The following is a 21,986-nucleotide window of genomic DNA, read 5'->3' on the forward strand; positions in this document are numbered from 1 at the left end:
CCCCCCCATTTCCCATCTGCCGCCCCCACAAAAGCCTCACTTCAGTTATTGGTGTTCATTGGTTTTTATAAGCATCTTGCTTTTTTTGTCAGTTTATCTGCTGTATAAATGTCTCGTGTTTGTCTTTGTCATCCTGACTTGCTTCACTGCACATAATTCCCTCAAACTCCTTTCATCTTGCTGTATAAGGCAGCGTTTTGTCTGTCTTTATGGCTGAGTGGTATTCCACTGTATGGGTAGACCTCATCCCGTCCTCTGCTGTTGGCACTCAGGTTGCGCCCATCCCCTGGCTGTTGTAGATAATGCTGCCATAAACCCTGCGGAGCCTGTGATTTTTTGACTTTATGGTTGTAGTCTTTGATCGATGCCAAAAGTGGAATGGCTGAGTCATATGGTATTCCATTTTTACTTTCTTAAGGTAAATCCAGGTGGCCTTCCATAATGGCCACACCCATTTACATTTCCACCAGCAACGTGACAGGCTTATTTCTCCGTGTCATCTCTAGCACTTCTTGTGGGGGCCTTTTTACTGTATACTGTTCTCTCAGGTATGAGACTTTTATGACAGAGTGGGAGATGCATTGTATTAATTAAAGTTTATCTGATGAGCACGAAGAGATCATCTTAAACTCCTAAGCCAGAGGGGCCGTTGATACTCTTGTGTACTGGGTAGATTGGTTGAGACTGAGCATGAACAAAGGTGCTGACTAGAGGCACCTGCGGTTCTCCAGGAGCAGAGTCACAGCGGTGGGGACGGTAAGCAGAGGAGACCAGGCCACCCCCACGAAGCATTACAAAGAACTGATGACACTGAAGAAGGGAAGTCGGGACTAGATGAAGAGAGGGAAGGTTGAGGTCTGCTGTCGAACAGTACCTTCAAATGGCATGTTGTTATTTAAATTAGTTTAAATTAAATCACTTTTTAATTCAGCCCTTCAGTCCCATTCGCCAACATTCAGGTGCTCAGTAACCACACGTGCGAGTAGCCGCCGCCAAGGGCCGCCCAGACTTAGGCCCTTTCCCCGGGACAGGAGCTCCGTTAGACCCACTCAGGCCGAGGTCTCGGACAGCAGTGATGCTGGATTACAGAAACAAGGAAGATGAGGAGGGAGCTTTTTTGTGGAGGGAGATGAGATTTGATTTTTGACAGGTTGTGTGTATGGTAGCTTCTGGCCAAGTTTACTCAGAGGCAGCAGAAAGTGCCTAACTCTCCTTCCCGAGTAGCCCTGGGCCCATCTGGAAGGCTGCTGGGCGTGTGTGGGCATCACCCGCGGCCAGAGGCCGGGAAGGAGAACTGGGAGAGTTGTTTGTTTTCTTTCTTTAAGGAGCGAGATACTGTGGGCACTTGCCTTTGCTGGTAGAATGTTGGGAAACTCTAGAGGAGAGTGGGAGTGGAGAAGGCGTTGAGCTGGAGCAGACAGCTTGAGAGGAAGTGGAGGACGAGAGCCTGTGCTGGAGCAGGAAGGTGGAGTACAGTCCCAGAAGCTGCGTGCATAGCAGGAGGGAGAAGCCTACACCACTGAGGTGTGGGGGGAGGCTGCTAGAGCCCCAGTGACCACTGAGAGAGGCTCCAGGTTCTTGTGAAATTCCTAAGACCTGGCTTTCAACTTTGTGGGGCTTGCGTGTTGCCAGGAGGCTGAAAGCACTGTTTGGGAAATTGAACGGAAGCAACACAGTATACATGTTCTGTGTGGAAGTCTGTGTTGATAACTGTGAATTTGGGAAGCCTTTTGCTTCCTGTTGTTTTTTGATTTCACTTTCAGTTTTTCTGAAGTCTTGACAGTGCCACAGGTAAAACGAATCCCTTTTGACCCTAACCATCCTTCCCAGCTATTAAATAATGCCTTGCATTTGCGTGATCACACCCAGGGCTGTTAGTCTTCTGTGGGTTGAAGCACATGCTCTTCTCTGAGCGACACCTCAGTCACCGCCTACAGTTGCTTGGGCCCATCTGAAACTTATTAAAATTTTGAAGAGCTTGGTGTTAGAATGTTGTTGTTTTTTGTTTTTTTTTTTTTTTTAATATTTTCAGCTGCTTAATTTCCTTTTTTTTTTTTTTAAAGATTTATTTATTATTTATTTATACAAGCACTGGGTATAGTCAGAAGCGCGGGAGGGTGAGAGGATTCACCAGAGCCAGAGCGGGGAGCAGAGCAGGCAGAAGGACTGAAGTACACTGCTGAGGGGAGCAGCGGGCGGCAGGAAGCCATGTGGGACCCTCCTCCGGTGGCCGGGGAGCAGCTGGGGATCGAACCGGCGCTGCAGAGGCTGCGGGCAGCTTCGCAACCCAGTGCTCAACCACTGTGCCAACGGGGAGGCCCCAGTGTTAGAGTTTTAAAAGAATAATCATGTATGTTTTTCTTTTTGCAGGTATGAATCTCCAGAAATAGCTCTAAATTGTGGGATAATGTTAAGAGAGTGCATCAGACATGAACCACTTGCAAAAATCATTTTGTGGTCAGAACAGTTTTATGACTTCTTCAGATATGTCGAAATGTCAACATTTGACATAGCTTCAGATGCATTTGCCACGTTCAAGGTAACAAACTAGACCTCTAAACATACCCACAGGTCAAATTAGGAGATGTGCGCTTCCTAGTCTCTGCCCTCTAAGTTTATGAACGACTGCCCTCTAGTGGGAAGAGAGGAGATGTGTTTTATAAGCGTGTTGGGGGGGTGGATCTAGATATTCGCAGTAGAGCCTTTTAAAAGTAGAGCTTTTAAAAGGATGAAAAATGCAAATTCTGAAGTCTGTCTAAAAGGTGGAGGTCCTATATGGTCCCAAGTGCACATTTTTGTTAAATTACCCATCAAGGCACAGTATCTACATGTACAGTATCTCTAAAACCAGGTTGTTCTCCTGTGTAGTAACTGCTGCAACAGTTTCTTTGGTTAAGCACCAGATGAAGTGGTTGGCTGCTTTTCAGGGCCATGGTCAATTTTATAATATACAATCTTTTAAATACTAGAACCACATGCAGGTCAGATTTCCACGTTGCAGACAGGCATGAAGAACAAGGGTCCTGCCTTTCCCGTCTCGTCACGCCAGAACTGGAGTATTACATGCGGGGCCTGGGGGGTCACCTGCACTATTCACATCATTACCCTCCCTCGCCACTTACCTTAAGTACACCTGTTGCGTTTTTCTATAAATTAAATACACGTGACACTGTAGAACTTGCACCTTTTTGAGTCGCAAGGTTCTCTGCTGCTGAAGTGTACACATGCAGCTGTCTGTCTCCTTTCCCGCAGGAGAGCAGCCTCTGCGCCGCCTCCCTCATGCAGTGTCGGGCCACATGAGTGAACATTTGGTCTTTCAGTGTAAACAGAGCTTTATAAACTAACCTGGAGATGTCCTTTCTCACAGTGAGAAGCAGCCACGTTTCTAGTGGGGGTTCAGCTTTATGGTTACAAGAATTCCTCACACTTCAGTCTCTGAGTAAAATATGTGTCTCAGAGCGAATGAACAGCCTTAAAATAGAATGAGACTGGCCTTTAGGGTTTTGTGTTGAGTGAGGAGGAGACAATACTGTGAGAGGTGCCCGTGGAGTTACTTTCCTGAAACCATTAGAGAAGGTATCAGAAGCCTCGGCTTAAGACCTCAGGTAGTTATTTGCCCGTTTACAAAAACCCAAGTGAAATAACTTGAGATTCTAGCCCAGACTGCTCAATCCGGGGTCTTAGGAAACAGCACACCTGGGGCTGGGGCTCGTGATCCCTTCGTGTGCAGTGAAGGGGCCTGGGTCCCATGCGGGAGAGCAGACCCATGAATAGGGGAGGGACAGCAGCACTGTGTGTCAGGAGAGAGCAAGCCGCAAGCTGGGCGCAGCCCTGGGAGCAGGGGGTGAGGGAGAAAAAGGGGGTGCAGCCAGAGCACCCAACGTGGATGCCATGCTCCTGGACATGTCTGATGGTCTTCGTTGCCCTTGCTGATCAGGCCATCTCGCTTAGCATGGCTTCTTGAAGTTAATTGTCACCAAGAGGAAAGGGTGGGGTTGGAATCTCTCTGGGTAAAGCGCCCTGTCAGGTCGTGGTAGGCAGAGAGGGAGAGGTTAGGCAGAGCCAACAGGGAGTCCCCCTAAAGAAGGGACACTCATAAACAGCACAGGACTCTGAAGGATCAGCTGTGAGAAAGCATCGAGAAGCCAACTCAGTTCTGTGTACGAGCTGCTCCTTGTCACACAGAAAGAGGAGAGCTAGTTACAGAGCCTCTGAACAGAGGGCTCCCCAAGAAACAAAATAAAGTGGAGCCGCAAACCAAGACCACATACACAACCCCAGTCAGAGCCAGAAGGACCGGCAGCTGTGCTGCCGGGAGCAGGGAGGGCTGCCCCTGCTCCCCCCACTCTCCTGGGGTCCTTTTTGCAGAGAGTATTCTTACAGTAGGGAGGAGGCTAGGTGTGTGGTTCGTGCTCTCCTTGGAGAGGCGGTTGCAACCAGAGCTACCTCCCCAGAAAATGCCCTCTGTACAGGAAGCTGAAGCCAGCACGACGCCCCCATAACCCTGGACAGGTCTGGGCACTACAAGGAGAGAAAGGCTGTCTGCTCTAGACATCCAAAGCAGGCACCGAGGTGGGCAAGCAGCTGGCCAAATGTCGGTTAGTTTTTGCTGTTTTGGTTTTGGTTTTAGGAATTAAGGCGATAGGGCAGGCGGGATCCAAAGGCCAACAAATTTATCTCCAATTTCCCAGAGTAAAAGAAGGTAGATTCTCCAGAAAGGCTGGTGGATCTTGGAGCTTGATATTATAGCTATGTAAGGTTGTAGAAAATATTTCCAAAGAGAGAGGTGATATCTGAGCATTTTAAAAAGGAAGCATATACCCACAGATTGAGAGTATTACCAGTTGTAGGTGCCAATGGATCGGGGACTGAGCACGTGCTACTGGAGCAGTGCCCAGTCTAGCGAGTCAGGTCGCAGCATCCCCCAGTGCGTGTAGTAGGCGGCAGCTGTTAGGCTTGTTCATGATGGCAGCGAGGAGCGGCCTTGTGTGGATAATCACACAGACCTGTTCTAATGGCCACAATGAAGAGATTGATGCCAGATGGGGTTTTGGTGCAGTGATTCACAACAGATACCACACCATCTCCATAAGGTGCTGGAACACAGATTGCCATCACCCTGAGAGCGTTCTAGCGGGTCTCCTTCTGGGCGCTGTCCCCGCTGGATCCAGTTAAATGGATGACTTAAGAAAAGAATGCTCAGGCCTACTTATCTGATGTGTCAGTGATAGCCACGAAGGGCAAGGCAGCAGACAGCAACAGGCTTTATAAAGATCCAGAGGCCAGAATGAAACCAAATGAAATAAAATGCAGATACCCAAGGTCTGCCCCTAGTGGCCCCGACTCTATAAATAGGGGCTGTGGGAATAAGGTATAACAGTAATAGTACTAATAGCTACTAAGTGTCAGTGACTCAGATAACCCTTTGACAGTAGTAGTATTACCTCCTTTATAAATAAGAGAACTAAAACCTAGAGATGTCAAGTGAAGTCAGACAGAAAATGGGGAAGCCAGAATTTGAACTACTCTGAGAAAACAAAATTCTGAACTCATCCAGTAAAAAACTAAACAGTATGACACCCCCAAGCCTTGTGGACATGTCCTGTGACCTCAGGAGCTGTGGATGGCCTGGCCTCACCGTGCGCTCGCCAGGTAGCGGTGTGTGCATGTGTTCCCTTCCGGGCGCTGCACTGTGAGAGGTGCGTAGACGTAGATGGTGAGGGACTCAGCCTGTCTTTCAAGAAGTGTTAGTTAAAGGAGCTGGACGTATTCATCAGGAACTCGAGAAGACTCAGTAGGGACTTGCCATGAATGCATTCCTTGCGTTCAAAGTGGGTCCTGTCGGATGTGGATTAAACCTATTTCTGTTGACTGCCAGTTTCTGGAAGTAATCTGGGCATAGGTTTTTACTTGAGCATAGGAAGAACTTTCTAACTCACTCTTGGGGCTCCAGCGGTGAGAGCCACACAGCTGGAAGAACTGAATTTCTTGTCCTTGGCCATGGTCAAGCATCAGGCTAGAAACTGGACGATGACTTGCCGGGGCCCTGTGGAAATCAGCCCCTGGTGAGCAGCTCCCCTTCTGGGAGTCCAGGCCTGTCTTTGGGGCCCAAACTTACCTAACGTTTAGGAAATTTTTCAAGGTCAGCACACCCCAAAATTTGGCTGTTGACTGTTGGACTTTCAGGTGATTACCCGTCCCCACATTGCACTGGGGCTTTGAGTGGACTGGAATTTAGACAGGCAGGAAATCGGAAGTCCTGCCCTTCTCCCCCCGCTGCCTGGTGTCCCGGCCATGCTGCTGGCCCTGCAACCCTGCGCTTGCCAGCCAGCTCCGACTGTGCCCTTGCCCCTTCATCTCTTGGTTTCTGCCCCCTCCCTAGTTTGAGCTCTCCAAAGCGCTTGGTTCTAGCCCCGGTTCTCATGTCTCTATAGATGGGGGCTCAGCCCAAGTCCCCACCTCTTTTACAAGTTAGCGTTAGCTTTTTCTCAGTGCTGTGCTTAGTCATTAACTGCAACTTTTCTACTAATGTCAGCTCTTCCGTGCAACCCTGGCAGGGCCTTCTTAGCAAAGGGCTTGTGTCCTGCCCTGTGCCCAGCCTGCTTCAGCAGGTTTCTCCAGCCTCTCCAAGGCCATCGAGACCTGCTTCCTCCTTGGCAGCGGTTTGCTGAGTTTCCTGGTCTCTTTAAACCAGGTAATAACGAAGACTCTCCCCTAGGTGGGGAGATGTTGGAGGTCCCCCATTTTGTGTATGGCCCAACTCTGAGCCTTTCGCTCTTGAGACGCGCCCTCTAGGGTAAATGGTCGCCCTTCTCAAACCTTCCGCACGAGTCTGCCACACGGTGTGTTGAAAAGCTTTGCTTCTCAAGCAGACTTTTACTCCACCTGTCCCTGAGCCCAGGGACGCACAGTGGGGAGCTGTGGTCTCAGAGACGCTGCTCCTTTGGGGTTCTCTCGGGTGAGGACAAAGCAGTGAGCACTGGCTTCCTCCTTTCCTGCACTTCCTCATGTGGGTCTCCAGGTCATTTCAGCCACAGAAAAGGTAGAATTGGCAGCCAGTCTCCGTGGGTCCTGAAATGAGTCCCTTGATTTGCTCATTCAGTTCCTTCGTGTGCCTTAGTGCCTGCTTGGCTTCCAGCTCTGTTCTTGTCCTTGAAGAGCCTGCCCGGGGGCAACCACATAAGTGTGGTAGTTAGAAGGTGGGGTGTGCTTTTCAACAGCCGTGCTTGACAGGCCCCTTAACGTCCCTTGCTCCTCTCTCCCGGCGTCTGAACCCCGGGCCGTACGCTAACATCATCAATCTCGGCAGCTGCCTCCTCCTTCCCCAAGTGTCCTTCCCCTGGTGGAAGCGCCAGAGAGCCTCTTCCCAGGTTCCCCAGAGGACTCAGCTGACGCCTCTCTGATCCTGCTGTTCAATTCCCAAGGGTCTTTCCCCTACCCAGCAGTTTGAACACCTGTCAATCTTTGGGGTGCAGTTCGAAGCCTCTGAAAGCATACTTTGAAAATTACACGATGTGATGTCTTCCCAGACACACTCCCTGATCCTGTTGGCTCATTCACTCACTTATTAAATGTTAGGTTCTTGCTTTGTGCCGGCTCCGAATGGGGGTTGGAGAGCCGAAGCTTGGTAGGAATAGCCTCGGCCCTTATATATTTATAGAATTTATAGTCTAGCATCAATGAATCTCTTTTTTAAGGGAGCTTAGTCAGGTGAGCCCAAGGAGTCCTGCCCTGGCCCCGAGCAGGCTCTCGTGCTGGCAGCCAGGCAGGAGAGTCCCCGTGCCGGTGATGCTCGAGGGGCGCCTGTGGGAAGCCCCAGGAGATCTGAATGGGTGTTAGGAGAGTTCTTGCCGATTCTCGCAGGGACCCAGATCGCCACAAGGAATCAGCGTGGGTCGCTTCCCACGTCTGTGGGCCTCGGGAGGTTCCTTCGGACGGTTCCCAGGACCAGTTTTGCACTTGGGCATACACAAGGAAACATTAGTTCACTGCACCCTAGGTAAACTTTCAAACAAACAGCAAAGAAAATAAGATCTGGAGAGCTGGCTTGGAGGCTGAGTTGTTGGCACTAACCTCTGTAGTAGGCAGCTCTAGGGAATTTTATTCATAAATTTGCCAGATATTGACTGGCCATTCCTGCTGTGACATGTTCCGATTCGCACTCCCGCCTTGTGAGACCAAGATGAGTCCGGTGCTGACTCCCGGGTCCTTGGAAGAGGACCGCGTCTGTTTGTCTGGTGACTCCAGCAGCTAAAACTTACCTGGCACATAGTAGGTGTTTTCTGAATGATTCTTGTTTCCAGGGAATCCTTAGGGTGCAGCTTAAGCTCTACTGATGCCACATTTTTGTAGCATTATTCTGGTGCTTAGCCAGCCTTTATAATATGGTGGGGCTTTTTAAAAAGTTTCTGCCTTTGAAAAAAGGTCACACCATTAATGAACCTGAATGTAATTGAATTTAGGGGACAGCGCATGGACTCTCCAGTACTTCAAATAACAGTTTCTTCTTTCTTCACCGGCAGTGTAGTTGACATTTTACCACAACTGTTACTTTCGTTTCACTTGACATCTTTATTCCCTTTCTTGGAATTTGTATTTCCATTGCCTTCGTGTTTGTGTTTCAGTTCTTCCTTCTAAGAGCTAGAGACCTGTGACTAATCAGAATCATTAAAATCACAATTTCAAATTATTAATGATTTTATTGCTCTCATAGAGAATCAGTGTTTTTGATACAGTTCCTACTCATAATTTTTAAGTATAGCAATTTTTAGCAACAGTTTTTATCAGGTAAAATATCTTGGGAAGCTTTGGATTCTTTTTTCTAAAAGAACTTGAATGCAAAACAGTTGTAAAAATTGTATTTTTCTTTTTCTAGGATTTACTTACAAGACATAAATTGCTCAGTGCAGAATTTTTGGAACAACATTATGATAGAGTAAGTATATGAAATACTGTTTTAAAATAGCAAATTGTGTGAGTTTTGTTATTGGAAATGAAAGATTTAAATTGGATCCTATACCAGAATATTTATTGTTCATAAGTAATGTGTTTAAATGTACTTTAATTCTCTACTGAAACACAGTCTAGACTGTTACTTGGTCAGAAACAAAAAGGTAGTCTTTTGCTTGGCGCATTGCCCTTCTCACCTTTTCTGGCTTTAGAAGGTGGGAATAAAGCTCCCAGCTCCCTGCTGCTGGCTAATAAGGTACAGAGAAGATGCGGGAGGATTCTCACGTGCTCAGGTTTTCCTCCACCCCTGCTGCTCACCAGGGAAGGAGGCGGTGCTGGTGGGAGGAGCGGAGCGAGCAGCCTTAGGCAGCAGCTCCAGCCCCTGCCCCCTGCTGCCTGTGTGCAGTCCTGCCTGCTGGCCTCTGGGCCTCACTGTAAATGGCAACACTGGACTAGGCCAGCGAGAGGTCCCTTCCAGGCTTCTGGAAACAAGTGCTTAGTCTCTCCACGCCTCCGGTGCCCTGCCTGAAGGTTGGTCCCTGGTCCTCCCAGTGGCCTGGGTTGCAGTCCCCCTGCACTGCCCTGCTCTCCACCGCCCAGTGCTCCTGTAACTCCCTCATTGTCCAAGGCCTGATAGATGCTCCTAGAGAAGCCATGTTAATAACAGCCCACTTAGAATCCCTAGATGTGGCTTAGGCAACTTCCACTACTAGTCACTTGACTTCTTGCAATCCTAGGTATTAATACTCTGTTGCTTACTTTGCTGTCAGACTAACTTGTAAGGTTCTTGGAGGTAAAGCCTGTGCTTCTAAATGTTCTGTCCTTGCTGCCTGAGTTTCTTGTCCATCCCCAATAACATCACCACGAAGTGCTGAGCGCACAGTCAGTCCTTCAGAAACAGCCTCATGTGACTTGAACATTGCTGGTCATTTATTTTTATTTCTGCCCTTGTGTGTTTGGGTACAGATGTGTTTCTGCATGTCTGTAGGTATAAAAGGTCAGCACTGTCTTGTCGGTGCCTTGTGATCAGAGTCAGAAGTGAGAGCTTTGGCCCAGGTGCCTGGAGTCTGGATTCAAGTCCCCCCGCCCTGGGCCACCAGGCCCTGGCCGCAGCTGTTCACCCGGTGCCTTCAGCCCTAAAGGAGCCTCGGGTGGCCCCAGCTGCCGTGCCACGTGCCAGACACGGCGCCCGCCCCCCCACCCCCCAGCAGCACCTCATACATGTCAGCTCTTAGATCCTATTGCTGTGTGGTCCCAGAGATTCCCCCCTACCCCAGCACACAAGTATCTTAATTTCAAGCTTGTCAGAGATACAAGCTCACTAATTTCCAAGACATTTACTACTGCAGTGACATATGTTTAATTTTGTAATTAAATATTTTTCCTTCCTGTTATTAATGGATGACGTCAGCAGGATTTAAAAAAAAATTATGTGAGGCATCTAACAAAAACATATACAGTCAGACAGTTGATGGAGGGGAGGTGTGGGTAATTTAAATTAAACGAGGGGTCAGGCTGTTACCCAAAAGCGTGCATTCTAAAATCTTAGCTGCTTTGGCTTGGAGCTTCCGAATAACCAAAGCATCAAGGGAAACACAAGCAGTGACGAGATCACAGTGTCTGTAAAGCGAAGCATTTGTGCCCGTCACTCAGAAGAAACGTTTTTTTCAGCGCTGGGAGCTGAAACGGATCTTCCCTTGGCATTCATAGAAGGGGGTGAAATGCAGTGTCAGGAATGTGATTCCTGGGAACAAACCTGAGGGCGCCTAGCAGCGCTTTGTTCCAGCCCAGGAATGAAAGCTGATGATGGAAGGCGTGCGCCGACCCTGTGGGCTTCAAGCGCTTCCCTGGAGAAGGGTTTCTAGCCACCAAGCTTAGCCTGAAAAGGAGCTTGAAGAAGAAATTCAGCAGAAAGGCTAATTTGCACTGTCAAGAATTGAAGTTTACATAGTCTCTTCTGACTCAAGGTGGATCTCATTGAAATCTGTCCATTGCAAGGCATCTCATTGTTTTGATCGTCATCTTAAGGCCAAGGTAGGCTTAAGGCCTTGTCCAAGAAGAGCAAAGTCTAACTTTTTTCACACTCGGTAGACAGCTTCTGCCTCTGCGGAGGTGAGCATAAGAAGTAATGTGCAGGCAGTTGCCACCAGAAAACCTCTCCTCCAGGGCCTCCCCTGTGCCACACTGGGTTGAGCGCAGCGCTATGAAGCTGTCTGCAGCCTCTGCAGCACGGGTTCGATTCCCTGCCGGCCAGGGAGCTACCCACATGGCGGGGCAGACCTCTCCTGTCTCTCCCGCTTCTCCCCTCAGCAGTGTCTTCGGTCCATCTGCCTGTTCTGCTCCCCACTCTGTCTCTGGTGAATCCTCTCACCCTCCCGCGCCTCTGGCCTGTACCCCACTTCTTATATAAATAAAAATAAATTTTTTTTAAAAAAAAAAAAAGAAAGAAAAAAGAAAAAGCCTCTCCTCCCAGGGACCAGACAGGGATCCAGGACCCAAGACCCACAGCCCTGCTGTCTGTTGTACTGTGGAAGCAGCGGGAAATGATGCACCAATGAATTTCTTTGCAGTACACGAGTGAGCAAAGAAACAAAACTCTAAATCTATATGTCTGCAGGCTAACTGGTCTCCTGCCCTCATGCTTTGAACGTGTAGCCCTGGCCCCTGTACGTCCCTCCTCCCTGCCTCAATCTGCTGCTTATCCTCACCGGTGAGGACACGGCTCCTGTCAGGGACGCCATGTGTAACTCTAGTGGACACTTGTCACCTCTCAATCTGCAAGCACTTGCATTCGCCAGGCCTGCGCCCATACTGTGCTCCTCCCTTTCTCTCCCCGCCAAAAATATTTTCCCTGTTTTTAAAAGAAATGACCCAAGTTTGAGCCCCGGCCCTGTATTCTCTAGGGCACCGGCCTGTCCGGCGCAGGCCTGCGTATCCTCTCCTGTGCTTAGTCATGTTCTCTTCTTGCTTGGGACATTGAGAGAACAGGTAACTTTTATCTTTGAACCAGCAGAGTTGTGAAAATTAGTAATTTTCTAATCTTAGCACCAAGAAATGAGAGCTGACCCAGCAGTGGGGGGAAGTTGTGGCTCCTGCACAGGGAGCTTGCAGTGACAGAACAGGAGCGAAGTGGAGCTCCACACGGGCTTGAATGAAGCTGGAAGGGGGTGGGTCCCAGGAGCCCTCCTCACAGATGGCACCAGTAGGTGCCCCCCAGGGCTCTCGGACCCAGTCAGGAAGGCCGTGACACAGCGGCACTGACAAGCAGGCCCTGCCTTTGCGGTGTGAGAACTTGTGCTCAAGCTTTATCAACAGTGTCTGCCGACTTTTAAAAAGAAATCACGCTGATACATGCTTTCTTGTCTTTTAGTTCTTCAGTGAATATGAGAAGTTACTTCATTCAGAAAACTACGTGACAAAAAGACAGTCCCTCAAGGTACATGGATTGTTTATCTTGTGTAGTTTATTTCTCTTTGCCCTGTTTTTTATTTGGGGAAAGGGAGATGTGCTGGTCTGTGTCTCAGACTTGGGGGTGCGGGGTGCCTTCGTCACGGTCAGGGTTTATATGGGGAGGGCTGGGAAGTGGCCGGTGCACGGTGCCTGCCCCCTTCTTCTGAGTCAGGAATGCACAGAATTTTGAAGAGGACTTTATCTCTTGGCAATGCAGAGTTTTAGATTTTGAAGTTTATTTTTAAAACCCAGGGTCATATCCACTAGATGCAGGCGCTGTGGGTGGTGTCTCCCCAGTGCTGCCCGGCAGGCACAGGCTTAGGGGGCTGCCCCAAAAACAGGATGTGACCGATTCCATTTCAAACTTAAATTGATCCATTTAAGAGTCTATCATGGGTTGGCAAACTACAGCCCATGGCGAAAACCAGCTCACTGTCTAGTTTTGTAAATAAAGTTTTATTGGCACGTGGACCCCTGCGTGGATGGTGTCTGGCTGTGCCTGTCTGGTAAGACCGGCCCTCTCACCTTTGGGTGGTCTGTGCCTCGGGCAGCTGTGGATGGAATGTTCACTCCGCTTTACTGCTGATTGCTTGTCTCCAAAAGCATGTGAGTCACTGGAGGTCCCAGGGGCCATCTCCCCCTGTGATCCTCAAAGTGAGGCTTCCTCTGCCAGGGACCTCGGGGTGTCTGATGGCCAGAGGAGCGCTCCTCCCGCATGGCAGCCAGGCATGAGCAGCTGGTGACACCATTGTCTCCCCAGGCCAAGGAGGCCAGACGGGCTTGCTGTGGGTGGTAGCTTCTGGAGGGAAGCCTCTTCGTGGGAGGAAGGGAGATTTTTTTCTTGCAAATCAGTAAACTGTGACCAAAATCTGGATTCTTGGGCTGCGTAGATACAGAGCAAGGCTTTCACGACCTTCCTGCTCCTTCAGAAGCACCAGCATGAAAAGGCAGGTGGACCTGCCATGTCACCATCCCTGCCATGCCGAGGCAGGGCTCCCCTCGGAGCTCCCGCAGTTCGTGATGCCCCCTGAACACTCGGAGCAGTTTGAGCACTAGGGATCCTTTAATTGGGTTTTAATTTGTACTTCCCTTTTCTGTGCTCACACTGCCGCTGGGCCCTGCATTTATGTCACTGGCATTTGCGTTCCCCGGGCAGTTTTTATTTTTATGTTCAAAGACATTTAAAGACTCACAGTCATCCTTAGAGCGCTGTGCTGAAATGAGCTCTTTTTAGTTTTTCTTTGGTTTTTGTGATGGAAAATGAACCGCCAGAAAGCGACAGGCCTTCCCGGCCCTTACGCACGTCTGCAGGAGAGGACGTGCTCGTCGAGGCTCACCCTGAACTGGGGAGTCTGTGGTTCAGACGGATGGGCTTTTGGAGTCCTGTCAAGTCTTTACAAATTCTAATAAACCCCAAATCCTGAGAATAGGTTTGTTTTCCTCCAAGTCACGTTATTCTTGACTAACATGACGACGTGTCTCATCTGGAGACTCGAGGACTTGGAACCAGCAGGGAGCAGCAGAGGCAGCGAGCTTAGCCCTCTCCTTCTGCTCTCGTGTCCCCCCCACCGCCACCCCCCCGCAGCCTCAGCCTAACATCTTTGCCTGTGTTCACGTTTCTCTCTCGCTCCATGCCCATGAGGGGTATGCAGGTCCTCTTAGCCACTCCCATTACAAGGCGATGAAACTGGGGCGCAGGGACAGCAGGAACGGGCTGCAGGTCACCCAGCTCACAAGGAGCGAGCAGAGAGCCAGGGTGCAAGCCCCAGGCAGGCCAGTGCCGGGCCAGCTCCCCACTGCAGGCCACTCCACCTGCACGCTTGGCTGACTAGATGTCAGCATCGTGACAGCACAAAGCTGTGACTCCGGTTTCAGGAAGAGCTGAACTTAGAACCAACAACAGCAGTTTTTAAGTTTCGGGCTGGTTGGGTGTCATCGACTATGGAACTCCGCTCCCCGGGAGGCACAGGTTTGCTGGATATTGTTTTAGCTTTATCGATGGCATTAGTGACGGTGAGGGGGTCCCTGAGAAAAACTGAGAGGACCTTCATGATACTTTGATTAAGGAGGAACAGAAAAGTCTTCATTTTTATTAATCTTTCTGAATCAGCTAAGATAAAATAACTTCGGCCTCTGCAGACGTGAGTGTATGGGAAACGCTGGACCTAAATAAAACACTTGTCCTGTGACGTTCGGACAAGTAAAATTATTTTTTAAGTAAGTCAAGGTTTGCGGTTCGTTAACAGGAGTTACCAGGGACTCACCTTCCGCACACGGGCTTTGGCGGGCTGTCTAGTGAGTGCAGATGCGCCTGAGCGAACAGGCCCTGGCCGCCTCATCCCGCCTCCCCCCCACCCTGTGCCCCATGTCGCACGCCCTGCAGGGTTAAACCCCCAAGACGAGGCTGGTGTCCCGGCGTCCACAGCGCCTGCCCGTGTGATGAGTATGTGTGAATTGCTTCTTAGCCTTCGATTTTTCTTAAAATCCTAATGATGATGTAAGCGTCGTCGTTTCATTGTCTCCTCAGCTTCTTGGCGAACTGCTATTAGACAGACACAACTTCACAATTATGACTAAATACATCAGTAAACCCGAGAACCTCAAGTTGATGATGAACCTTCTACGGGACAAAAGTCGTAACATCCAGTTTGAGGCCTTTCACGTGTTCAAGGTAGAGTCCCCGCCCCGGGCCCGCCCTCCACGCACTGCCCCGCGCCTGCCTCAGATCCCTGACGTGTGGGCCTCATGCTGGTTACCTGAGTCACCAGCCGGAGGCTCTGGGCACCAGGGCCCCCCTCCCCGGTTCACACAGAGCGAAAGGGGATCCGTCCTTGCGCTGCCCGTGGAGGTTTTTATTCTAAAATCAGTCTGTATTTCTACCAGCCACTGGGAGTGTCGGCTCTCTTTGTGCTAAAACATGCCATTTTTTGCCAAATTGTAAAATAGGTCTCGTAAAGCAGAGCCTCTGAGCTGCTGACCCCCTCGCACTGGTCCGCGTGCCCCCGGGCTGTGGGCCGAGGAGTGCAGATGTCCCTTTGTGTCCTGTTCTTTCCCTGGACTGACGGTGCTCTCTCCCCACGCAGGTGTTTGTAGCCAACCCCAACAAGACGCAGCCCATCCTGGACATCCTCCTCAAGAACCAGGCCAAGCTCATAGAGTTTCTCAGCAAGTTCCAGAATGACAGGACCGAGGACGAACAGTTTAACGATGAGAAGACCTATTTAGTTAAACAGATCAGGGATTTGAAGAGACCAGCTCAGCAAGAAGCCTAATTTCCAATAAACACCTAAAATATTAAATCCAAATTCAGCATTTGCTGTTAGCTATTCCGCATCAGCACTCTTACGATTCATGAGGAACATTACTGCTAATCTGCTGTTAAGTGAACGGTTTTTCCTTTTACCTATTTTGTTTCTTAGTCCGAGTTGGAGAACGTAGCTGCTGCTTCCTTGCACACTAGAGCACACGTGGACTTTTCTTGATCTTTGTGTCATTTCAGAAATCCAAGACTCCATTGCTGTGGGAGTTCGGAAGGCGGCTGGTTCCCGAAGGCAAAGGTCTGGGTGGTGGTGGGGCGAGGGGAGGGGGCGCCGGCCTCTCCCGCCTAAAGATCTGAGCGTGGCTTCCTGGCCAGGTCGCCCACTTCGCAGAGCAAGACTAGGGGGGGCTCTAGTGGAAATCAGAGGGGAACTGTGTCAAAGATGAGAGCTTTGGGCAGGTAAAGTTGACATAAGAATAAATGATGTTGAGACTTAGCAACTTCTCGAAAGTAGGATGCTTCACAAGGTCATAGAGGAAATGTATATATGCTTTTCACGGCTTTCTAGAATTTTTTGACTTTTGATTTTCTTGAGACTTGTAAACCTGGATATGTTGAAGGGTATTTGTTAATTTTACTTTTTGAAGGTCTTTTAAAAGAGTAGCTCTAGGAATGACACCTTGCATTTCATTTCAACAATGCTTACAGGTTTCTTTTGTACATAATTCTTAGAATGCTCATTTCTTTTAAATGATTTAATTTGTACAGCAGAGGAATGTTATTGTATTGTAACTATTACCTAATATTGAGTTTTTGCAAAAAATGAATGCTCATATGTAATTGAAATACTTCAGATCACATGAAAATGCTGATTGAACATTTAAGTACCACAGCATTAAAAGAAAAAAGTAAACCAATCTTTGTATCCAGTTACCGAGTAGGGTGCCACCCGGGCGATCAGGCAGACCAGGCTCTGTCAGCTGTACTCTCCTGCGTGACGTCGACCTTACGTCCTATGAGTCACGGGTTCGCCAGATCTATGAATGATACAGATTATGCTGAGTTAATGCTGATTCGGGGCGGGGGGTGGGGGTACCTGTGTAGAGCACCTTTTCTTTCTTAGAGTAAGTAATCCCGTACCGTAGTCGTGGCCATGACTAGCTGAGACTTGGCTTCTCTGAGGGGAGGAGTCCTTCGCAGTCTGAGGTGTCCTCTGGGGAAATGTATTTTTTTTAATGTCCTGTTCCTTAATGCTGCAAATTATCAGTATTTATAAAGTAACTGATTTGGCACCTCTTTTTTTGTTACTGGGCCCACGGCTGAACAGCGTCTTCTAGAATACGTCCATGTGAAGTTATTAGAATGGCCTCTGTTCATCGTAGTGATACAAAGATCACAACTAACAACTTACAAATCAGAGTTTGCCAGTTCGAATTCAGCATGGCTGCAGCTGATTAAGAAATTTATAGAATTATTCTTTGCTAGCCTCTCTTACTAATTGAATTATTTATCAGCCAGTAAACGAAACCCCCCAAAGGGTGTTGCAGCAGGTTTCAAAACCTCCTAGGAACACCCGTTAGGAAAACTAGCACCAGAAAATATAGATATATTTTATTCTATTTAATTAAAATGGCAGCCTGCATCACAGTGGTTTTCCTGAGACTGCCTCTACCAAAATCGGTGTCAAATAATACATGTTTTTCTATTGGAAACTGGGAGTGCCACCTAAGTACCACCTGTGTGAGGAGGCCGGCCCGCCCCTCGGGGTGCGGGGTCGGGGTCGGGTGTCTGCGTGGCTGGGCGTCTGGGCTTAATGTCAAAATGCAGCCACACCAGGGGAGGCCAGTCTCCTCCACAAGCTGGTTCTTAGAACTTGAAACCAGAAAGCACCTCCCTGGGTGGAGCCACAGCCCCCTGGCATGTGGCTCCTGTTTTCTTGGTTTTTTGTTCTTGTTCATTTGTTTTAAACAAAAATGTGATTGAGAGTTGACAGTTGCATCTGAGGTTATGATCATTTAATATATATTACCAAAACTGTTGTACTAGACGTGGTTTCTCTTTGTGTTATAAAGGTTTAATTTTACATAAGTCAGTTACTGGATGTGATTTTTAACCCTTAAGCAGGTGGAGATGTATACAATTGTTAACAATGCCATAAAAGCATTTCCTTTCTCCTAAGGAAAAGTTAATTTCTTATCAGAATATCTGGCTGGCCCTGTAATTTAAATTAAAATAAAATTTTGGAGAAATAGCTTCGTCCTTCCTCGTGGTGTCTTGCATGTGTCACTCCCAGCCCGGGGGAGACCCACCCCCTGTCCCCGGGACAGTGAACACTCTCAAGGTTTTCTTTCTGGTATCAAACGTGTGGTTTTCACTTACAGAGCTCACGGCTGCCTTTCCCACGTGTAATCGATTTCCCTTCTCGCAGCATCAGTGCTTAGACCCCACGGAGGGAGCAGGCCCTGTCCGGGGAGGGCACCTGGCAGGCATGTTTATGAATTACTGGAGCTGAGTGGATGTTCGTGTGAGGCGGCACCTGCAGGAGTCGTCTCCCTGCTGCCTGGCCACACGCGCACAACCCCACCCTCCATTTCTATTGTGACCCTTGGGGCGGGGGCATTCTCCACTCGGGGGGGAAGAACCACTCCGCCAAATAGTATCACTTGTGTGTCCTGGTTTCATCACTTGTGTGTCCTGGTTCTCAAATGGGTTCCCGGAGATCAGAACTCTTCATCCTGAGGGTGAACACCACTCATCACTGATTCTACTTCCTTCCACCCCCCAAAATAGCCGAAACTTTGAATCTCCAGCCTCTGAGGGCTATTAGGGAGCTCTTACCCTGCCCATCCATTTACAAGGCCTCTATAGAGATGGCTCTGGCAGCTCTTTGAGGGCCGCAGCGCTCATAGCCTGGTACATTCTGGAGGCCAGAGCCATCCCCCATCGTCCTACAGGTTAAGAGCATCCTGCAGGAAAAGCTGCCAAAGACCCACCAGCGGAACCCCCCCCGCCCCCCCCCCTGCGGTTCCGGGCCTTGTTCCCCAGCCATTCTAGTCCCTCCCACCCGTCCAGGTACCCCCTCTGGCCATCGGGTGCCCAGAGGCCTGGAGCGCAGGCCAAGACTCCCCACTACCGCTCAGTCTTCTGCCAGCCTCCCCAAAGCCAGCCCACCCAGGCCTCCCTCCAGCAGAGCCGATACCTCCAGCTCCAGGGGACGGGGCCACACGTGCCTGGACCCCCGGTCTGGGTTTCTGCCAGCGGCTGTGTCCTCTGCGCTTTGTGAGTTGCAGTTCTTAGCACTTCGGGAAGACAGATGCAGATGTGAGGGAAAGACTGATGTTTGCAGCATTCTATACGGGTGGGCACGTTTACAGATGAGTTTCAGCTCTCAGGGCCGGCTCCTGGGTCTCCCGCCCACCCCTAAGCGCTCGGGGCTCTGTGGGCAGGACACGGGCTGCTCCTGTTCCCACTGGCCGGTTCTTCCTTTACATGGAGATTGGTCGCAGGCGCAGTGGGCAGAGGCCCGGGGCTGGCCCGGGGAAGCTTCCAGCTGCTGCTCCTCTGCGGGTCCGGCTCCACCCTCCGGAGACAGCCCCTCTTCTAGCCCTGCAGCGCCTCAAGGCCCAAATCTGTGTCCTGCTGCCTTAGGCCTTGCTCCTTTGGGGTGAGGGGGGTGGGATCAGGCTCGGTGCCAACCCCCACCACACTGAGAGGACCTAGTAGTGCCCCCAACCCCGCACCCTCTTAATGTCCCTGCGTTAATGTCCCCCCAGTTACTGTCCCCGCGTCTCAGTGGGTGCCTCTCAGCAGAACTGTGCCCCCAAGTCACTGTGTTAGTAGTTAATATGGGATCCTGCCCTCCCCCCAAAATGATGAGCATTTGACCCCTCGCCCAGGGCCTGGTTCTGGGGTAACCCAGAGCAAGATGAGTCCATTTGGGCCCTGGCAGCCCAGACGGAGGAGCCGCCCCTCGGGAGGCCCCCGCCGGGCCCGCAGCCTCCAGCGGCCCCGCAGTTCGGGGAGCAGCCGCGGGGGGGGGGGGCAGCAGAGCTCTGGCCGCCGCGGGCCCCGGCGCAGGTTCGCGACCCGCCGCCCCGGCCCCAGCGCTGCCGGCGGCCGCAGAACCGGGCGGAGCCGGGCCGGGAGGGCGCGCGCGGCTCGGTGTCTTAAAGCAACTTTCCAGCATCGCTTCCAGCTCTCCGATCTGCAGGAAAACACCGCGCAAGCCCAGGCCGCCCGGGGCCGACGCCCGGCGACTCGGAAGAGCCGGCCCCCCGCGCCCCGGGAATGCCCCGCGGGGCGCAGCGTCTCCGCGCCCGGCCCCGCCCGCGCTCGCCCCGCGGCCCGGAGCCCACGGGCTGGGCGGGGCCCGGCCTCCGGCTTGGGGTGACAGCTGCAGGAGCTCGGGCGCCCGCCGCCCCCTCGCCGGGGCTGTGTCTGCCTCGCCGTGAGGCTGAGGTTCTGGGTGTGGGGCGGGGGACCCCGCAGACGCGGGCCCGGGGCGCCCGGGGGGGGGGCCGGTCCCCCAGTCCCCGGGGAGCCCCTGCTCCGGCCCGCGCCGGCTGCGGTTTCTCCTCGGAGCTGCTCGTTCCTCTTCTCCCCGGCTCTGCGCTCGCGGGGCGCGGCCTGGGCCGCGGGGGGCTGCGCGGGGTTCTGCAGGGAGCCGTGTCGCTTTTCCCCGTCGCGTCCCTGCCCCCTGGAAACTTCCCATTTTCTGTGCCCTTGAAGTGTTTCCTAACAAAATGGTGGGAACAAAATAAGTGATCCCCAAAAATGGGTGGGTGGGGGCGGACAGACAGACGCCCCAGGAGCTGTAGGATACAGGCAATCGGCCACCCAGCGCGGGTTTGGGGTGTGAGGGGCTGATGGGGACCCAGCGCCTGCTCCCGGAGCGTTGCTTTCCTCCGCGCGCCGCTGGGGTGGGGGAGCAGGAGCACCCCAGAGGCGCTGGGTCCTCATGAGGGCCCCCCAAGCTCAGGGCCCCGGTTCCTCAAGCCAACAGCTCGGGAATCATCTCTTCCCTCATCTCTCGCCTCTCCCCACCCCCACCCGCACCCCGACCCTGGGCACGGACCCCCTGCACCTGCCTCCAAACCCTGGAGTCTGCAGGCGGCCTGGGGATGTCGGGAACAGGCCTGACCTCGGCATCCCAGGAAAACCCTTTTCCCATTTTGGAAAACAAGTTCCCTGGGGTGCTGATGCAAGAGACCAGGTAGTGGTTGGATTTAAAAGTTGCGGCACCTGGTAGGTAATTTCTTTCCAACCTTCTTACTCATCACACAATCCCTCAGTCTCCCTCGGTGCCCCTGCCGGCGGGACCCCAAGCTCTCGGGGTTCCCGGTCACTGCCCGCCAGCCCCGTGGTGAGTGGCCGAGGGGCGATCAGCGCTGGACAGGGGTGACCTTCCTCAACCCTCGCGTCCTCTGTTAGCCTGGGTGTGCCGCGGGGAGACAAGCAGGGAGGGCGAGGCTCCCCAAGGCCGCACAGCAGGAGGCAGCGCAGAAGCGGGGCTCGGGGCCCACCGGCTCCCACCAGCTGCGTGTGTGAACCTCAGCAGTGGGGGCTGCTCGGCCCCTCCTCGCAGGGTGGAACCCGGAGGGCGCCCCGGCCTCCCCTGGGCGTCCCGTAAAGCGCTGACGGGCCTGCGGGCCGGGCCGGCTGAGCGCCGCCTTCCTGACAAGCTCCCCGAGGGGCGGCGGCCTGGAGACCGCTCTGGAGGGGCCCTCGGGGGTCGGTGACATCAGCTGCCGGCGTGAGAGCCCCCGAAGATCCTCCCGCTCCTGAGCAGGTACAGAAACAGCCGAGGCGGCGCTGGCCTGCGGCGCGCGAGTGGGAGCAGCACCCGCGAGTGTCGGGGTGTCCGGGATGAGGGTGGCTGTGGGTGGGGCGCAGCTGGGGTGCCAGGCTGGGCGAGCTCAGAGGGCCTCTCCACGGCCACGGCCAGCGGAGAGGCCAGGACTGGGCTGCGGTGGGGGCCGGCTAAGGGGCGCAGAGGGCCGAGAAGGCCTGGGCCCGGCCCTCAGAGGTGGCAGCCTGAGGTGCTGAGCCGTCCAGAAGAGAGCGGAGGGCCGAGCGGGGCTCCCCATGTCTTGTCCATCCCTCCCTGGGGTGCCGTAGTTTATTAGTTTACGCGTCTGTCCCCCTTAGTCCATGTGCTTCTCAAGACAGGGAGCCAAGCTCTGTGCTCAGCCCGGTCTCGAGGGCACCTGCACAGTTTGGGACTCTCCATGCCGCCCACCCCCATCTCCCTTCCCGCAGGGCAGCATTGCCAGAAAGTTTATGCAATTCCACAGAATTCCAGCAGGTGGCAGGAGCATCCCGGGGCGCC

The 21,986-nt window shown here is 52.0% G+C and overlaps 1 protein-coding gene across 2 annotated transcripts in view; it reads left to right on the plus strand.

The window, feature by feature from the left end:
* CAB39 (calcium binding protein 39) overlaps nucleotides 1–17,919 on the plus strand; it is an 83,312-nt gene extending 65,393 nt beyond the window's left edge. For both annotated transcript variants that reach the window (XM_037524196.2, XM_054700145.1), the window contains 5 exons: nucleotides 2,371–2,539; nucleotides 8,876–8,935; nucleotides 12,320–12,385; nucleotides 14,927–15,070; nucleotides 15,483–17,919. In XM_037524196.2, the coding sequence (XP_037380093.2) occupies nucleotides 2,371–2,539; nucleotides 8,876–8,935; nucleotides 12,320–12,385; nucleotides 14,927–15,070; nucleotides 15,483–15,671 (628 nt within the window). In that variant the 3' untranslated portion in view covers nucleotides 15,672–17,919. The remainder of the gene's footprint in view (nucleotides 1–2,370; nucleotides 2,540–8,875; nucleotides 8,936–12,319; nucleotides 12,386–14,926; nucleotides 15,071–15,482) is intronic.
* The last annotated feature ends 4,067 nt before the right edge of the window (nucleotides 17,920–21,986 follow it).

Source organism: Talpa occidentalis, unplaced genomic scaffold (assembly GCF_014898055.3).
Source record: "Talpa occidentalis isolate TD23 unplaced genomic scaffold, MPIMG_talOcc4v2.1 talOcc4.3, whole genome shotgun sequence".
In the NCBI taxonomy this organism is placed as follows: Eukaryota; Metazoa; Chordata; class Mammalia; order Eulipotyphla; family Talpidae; genus Talpa; species Talpa occidentalis.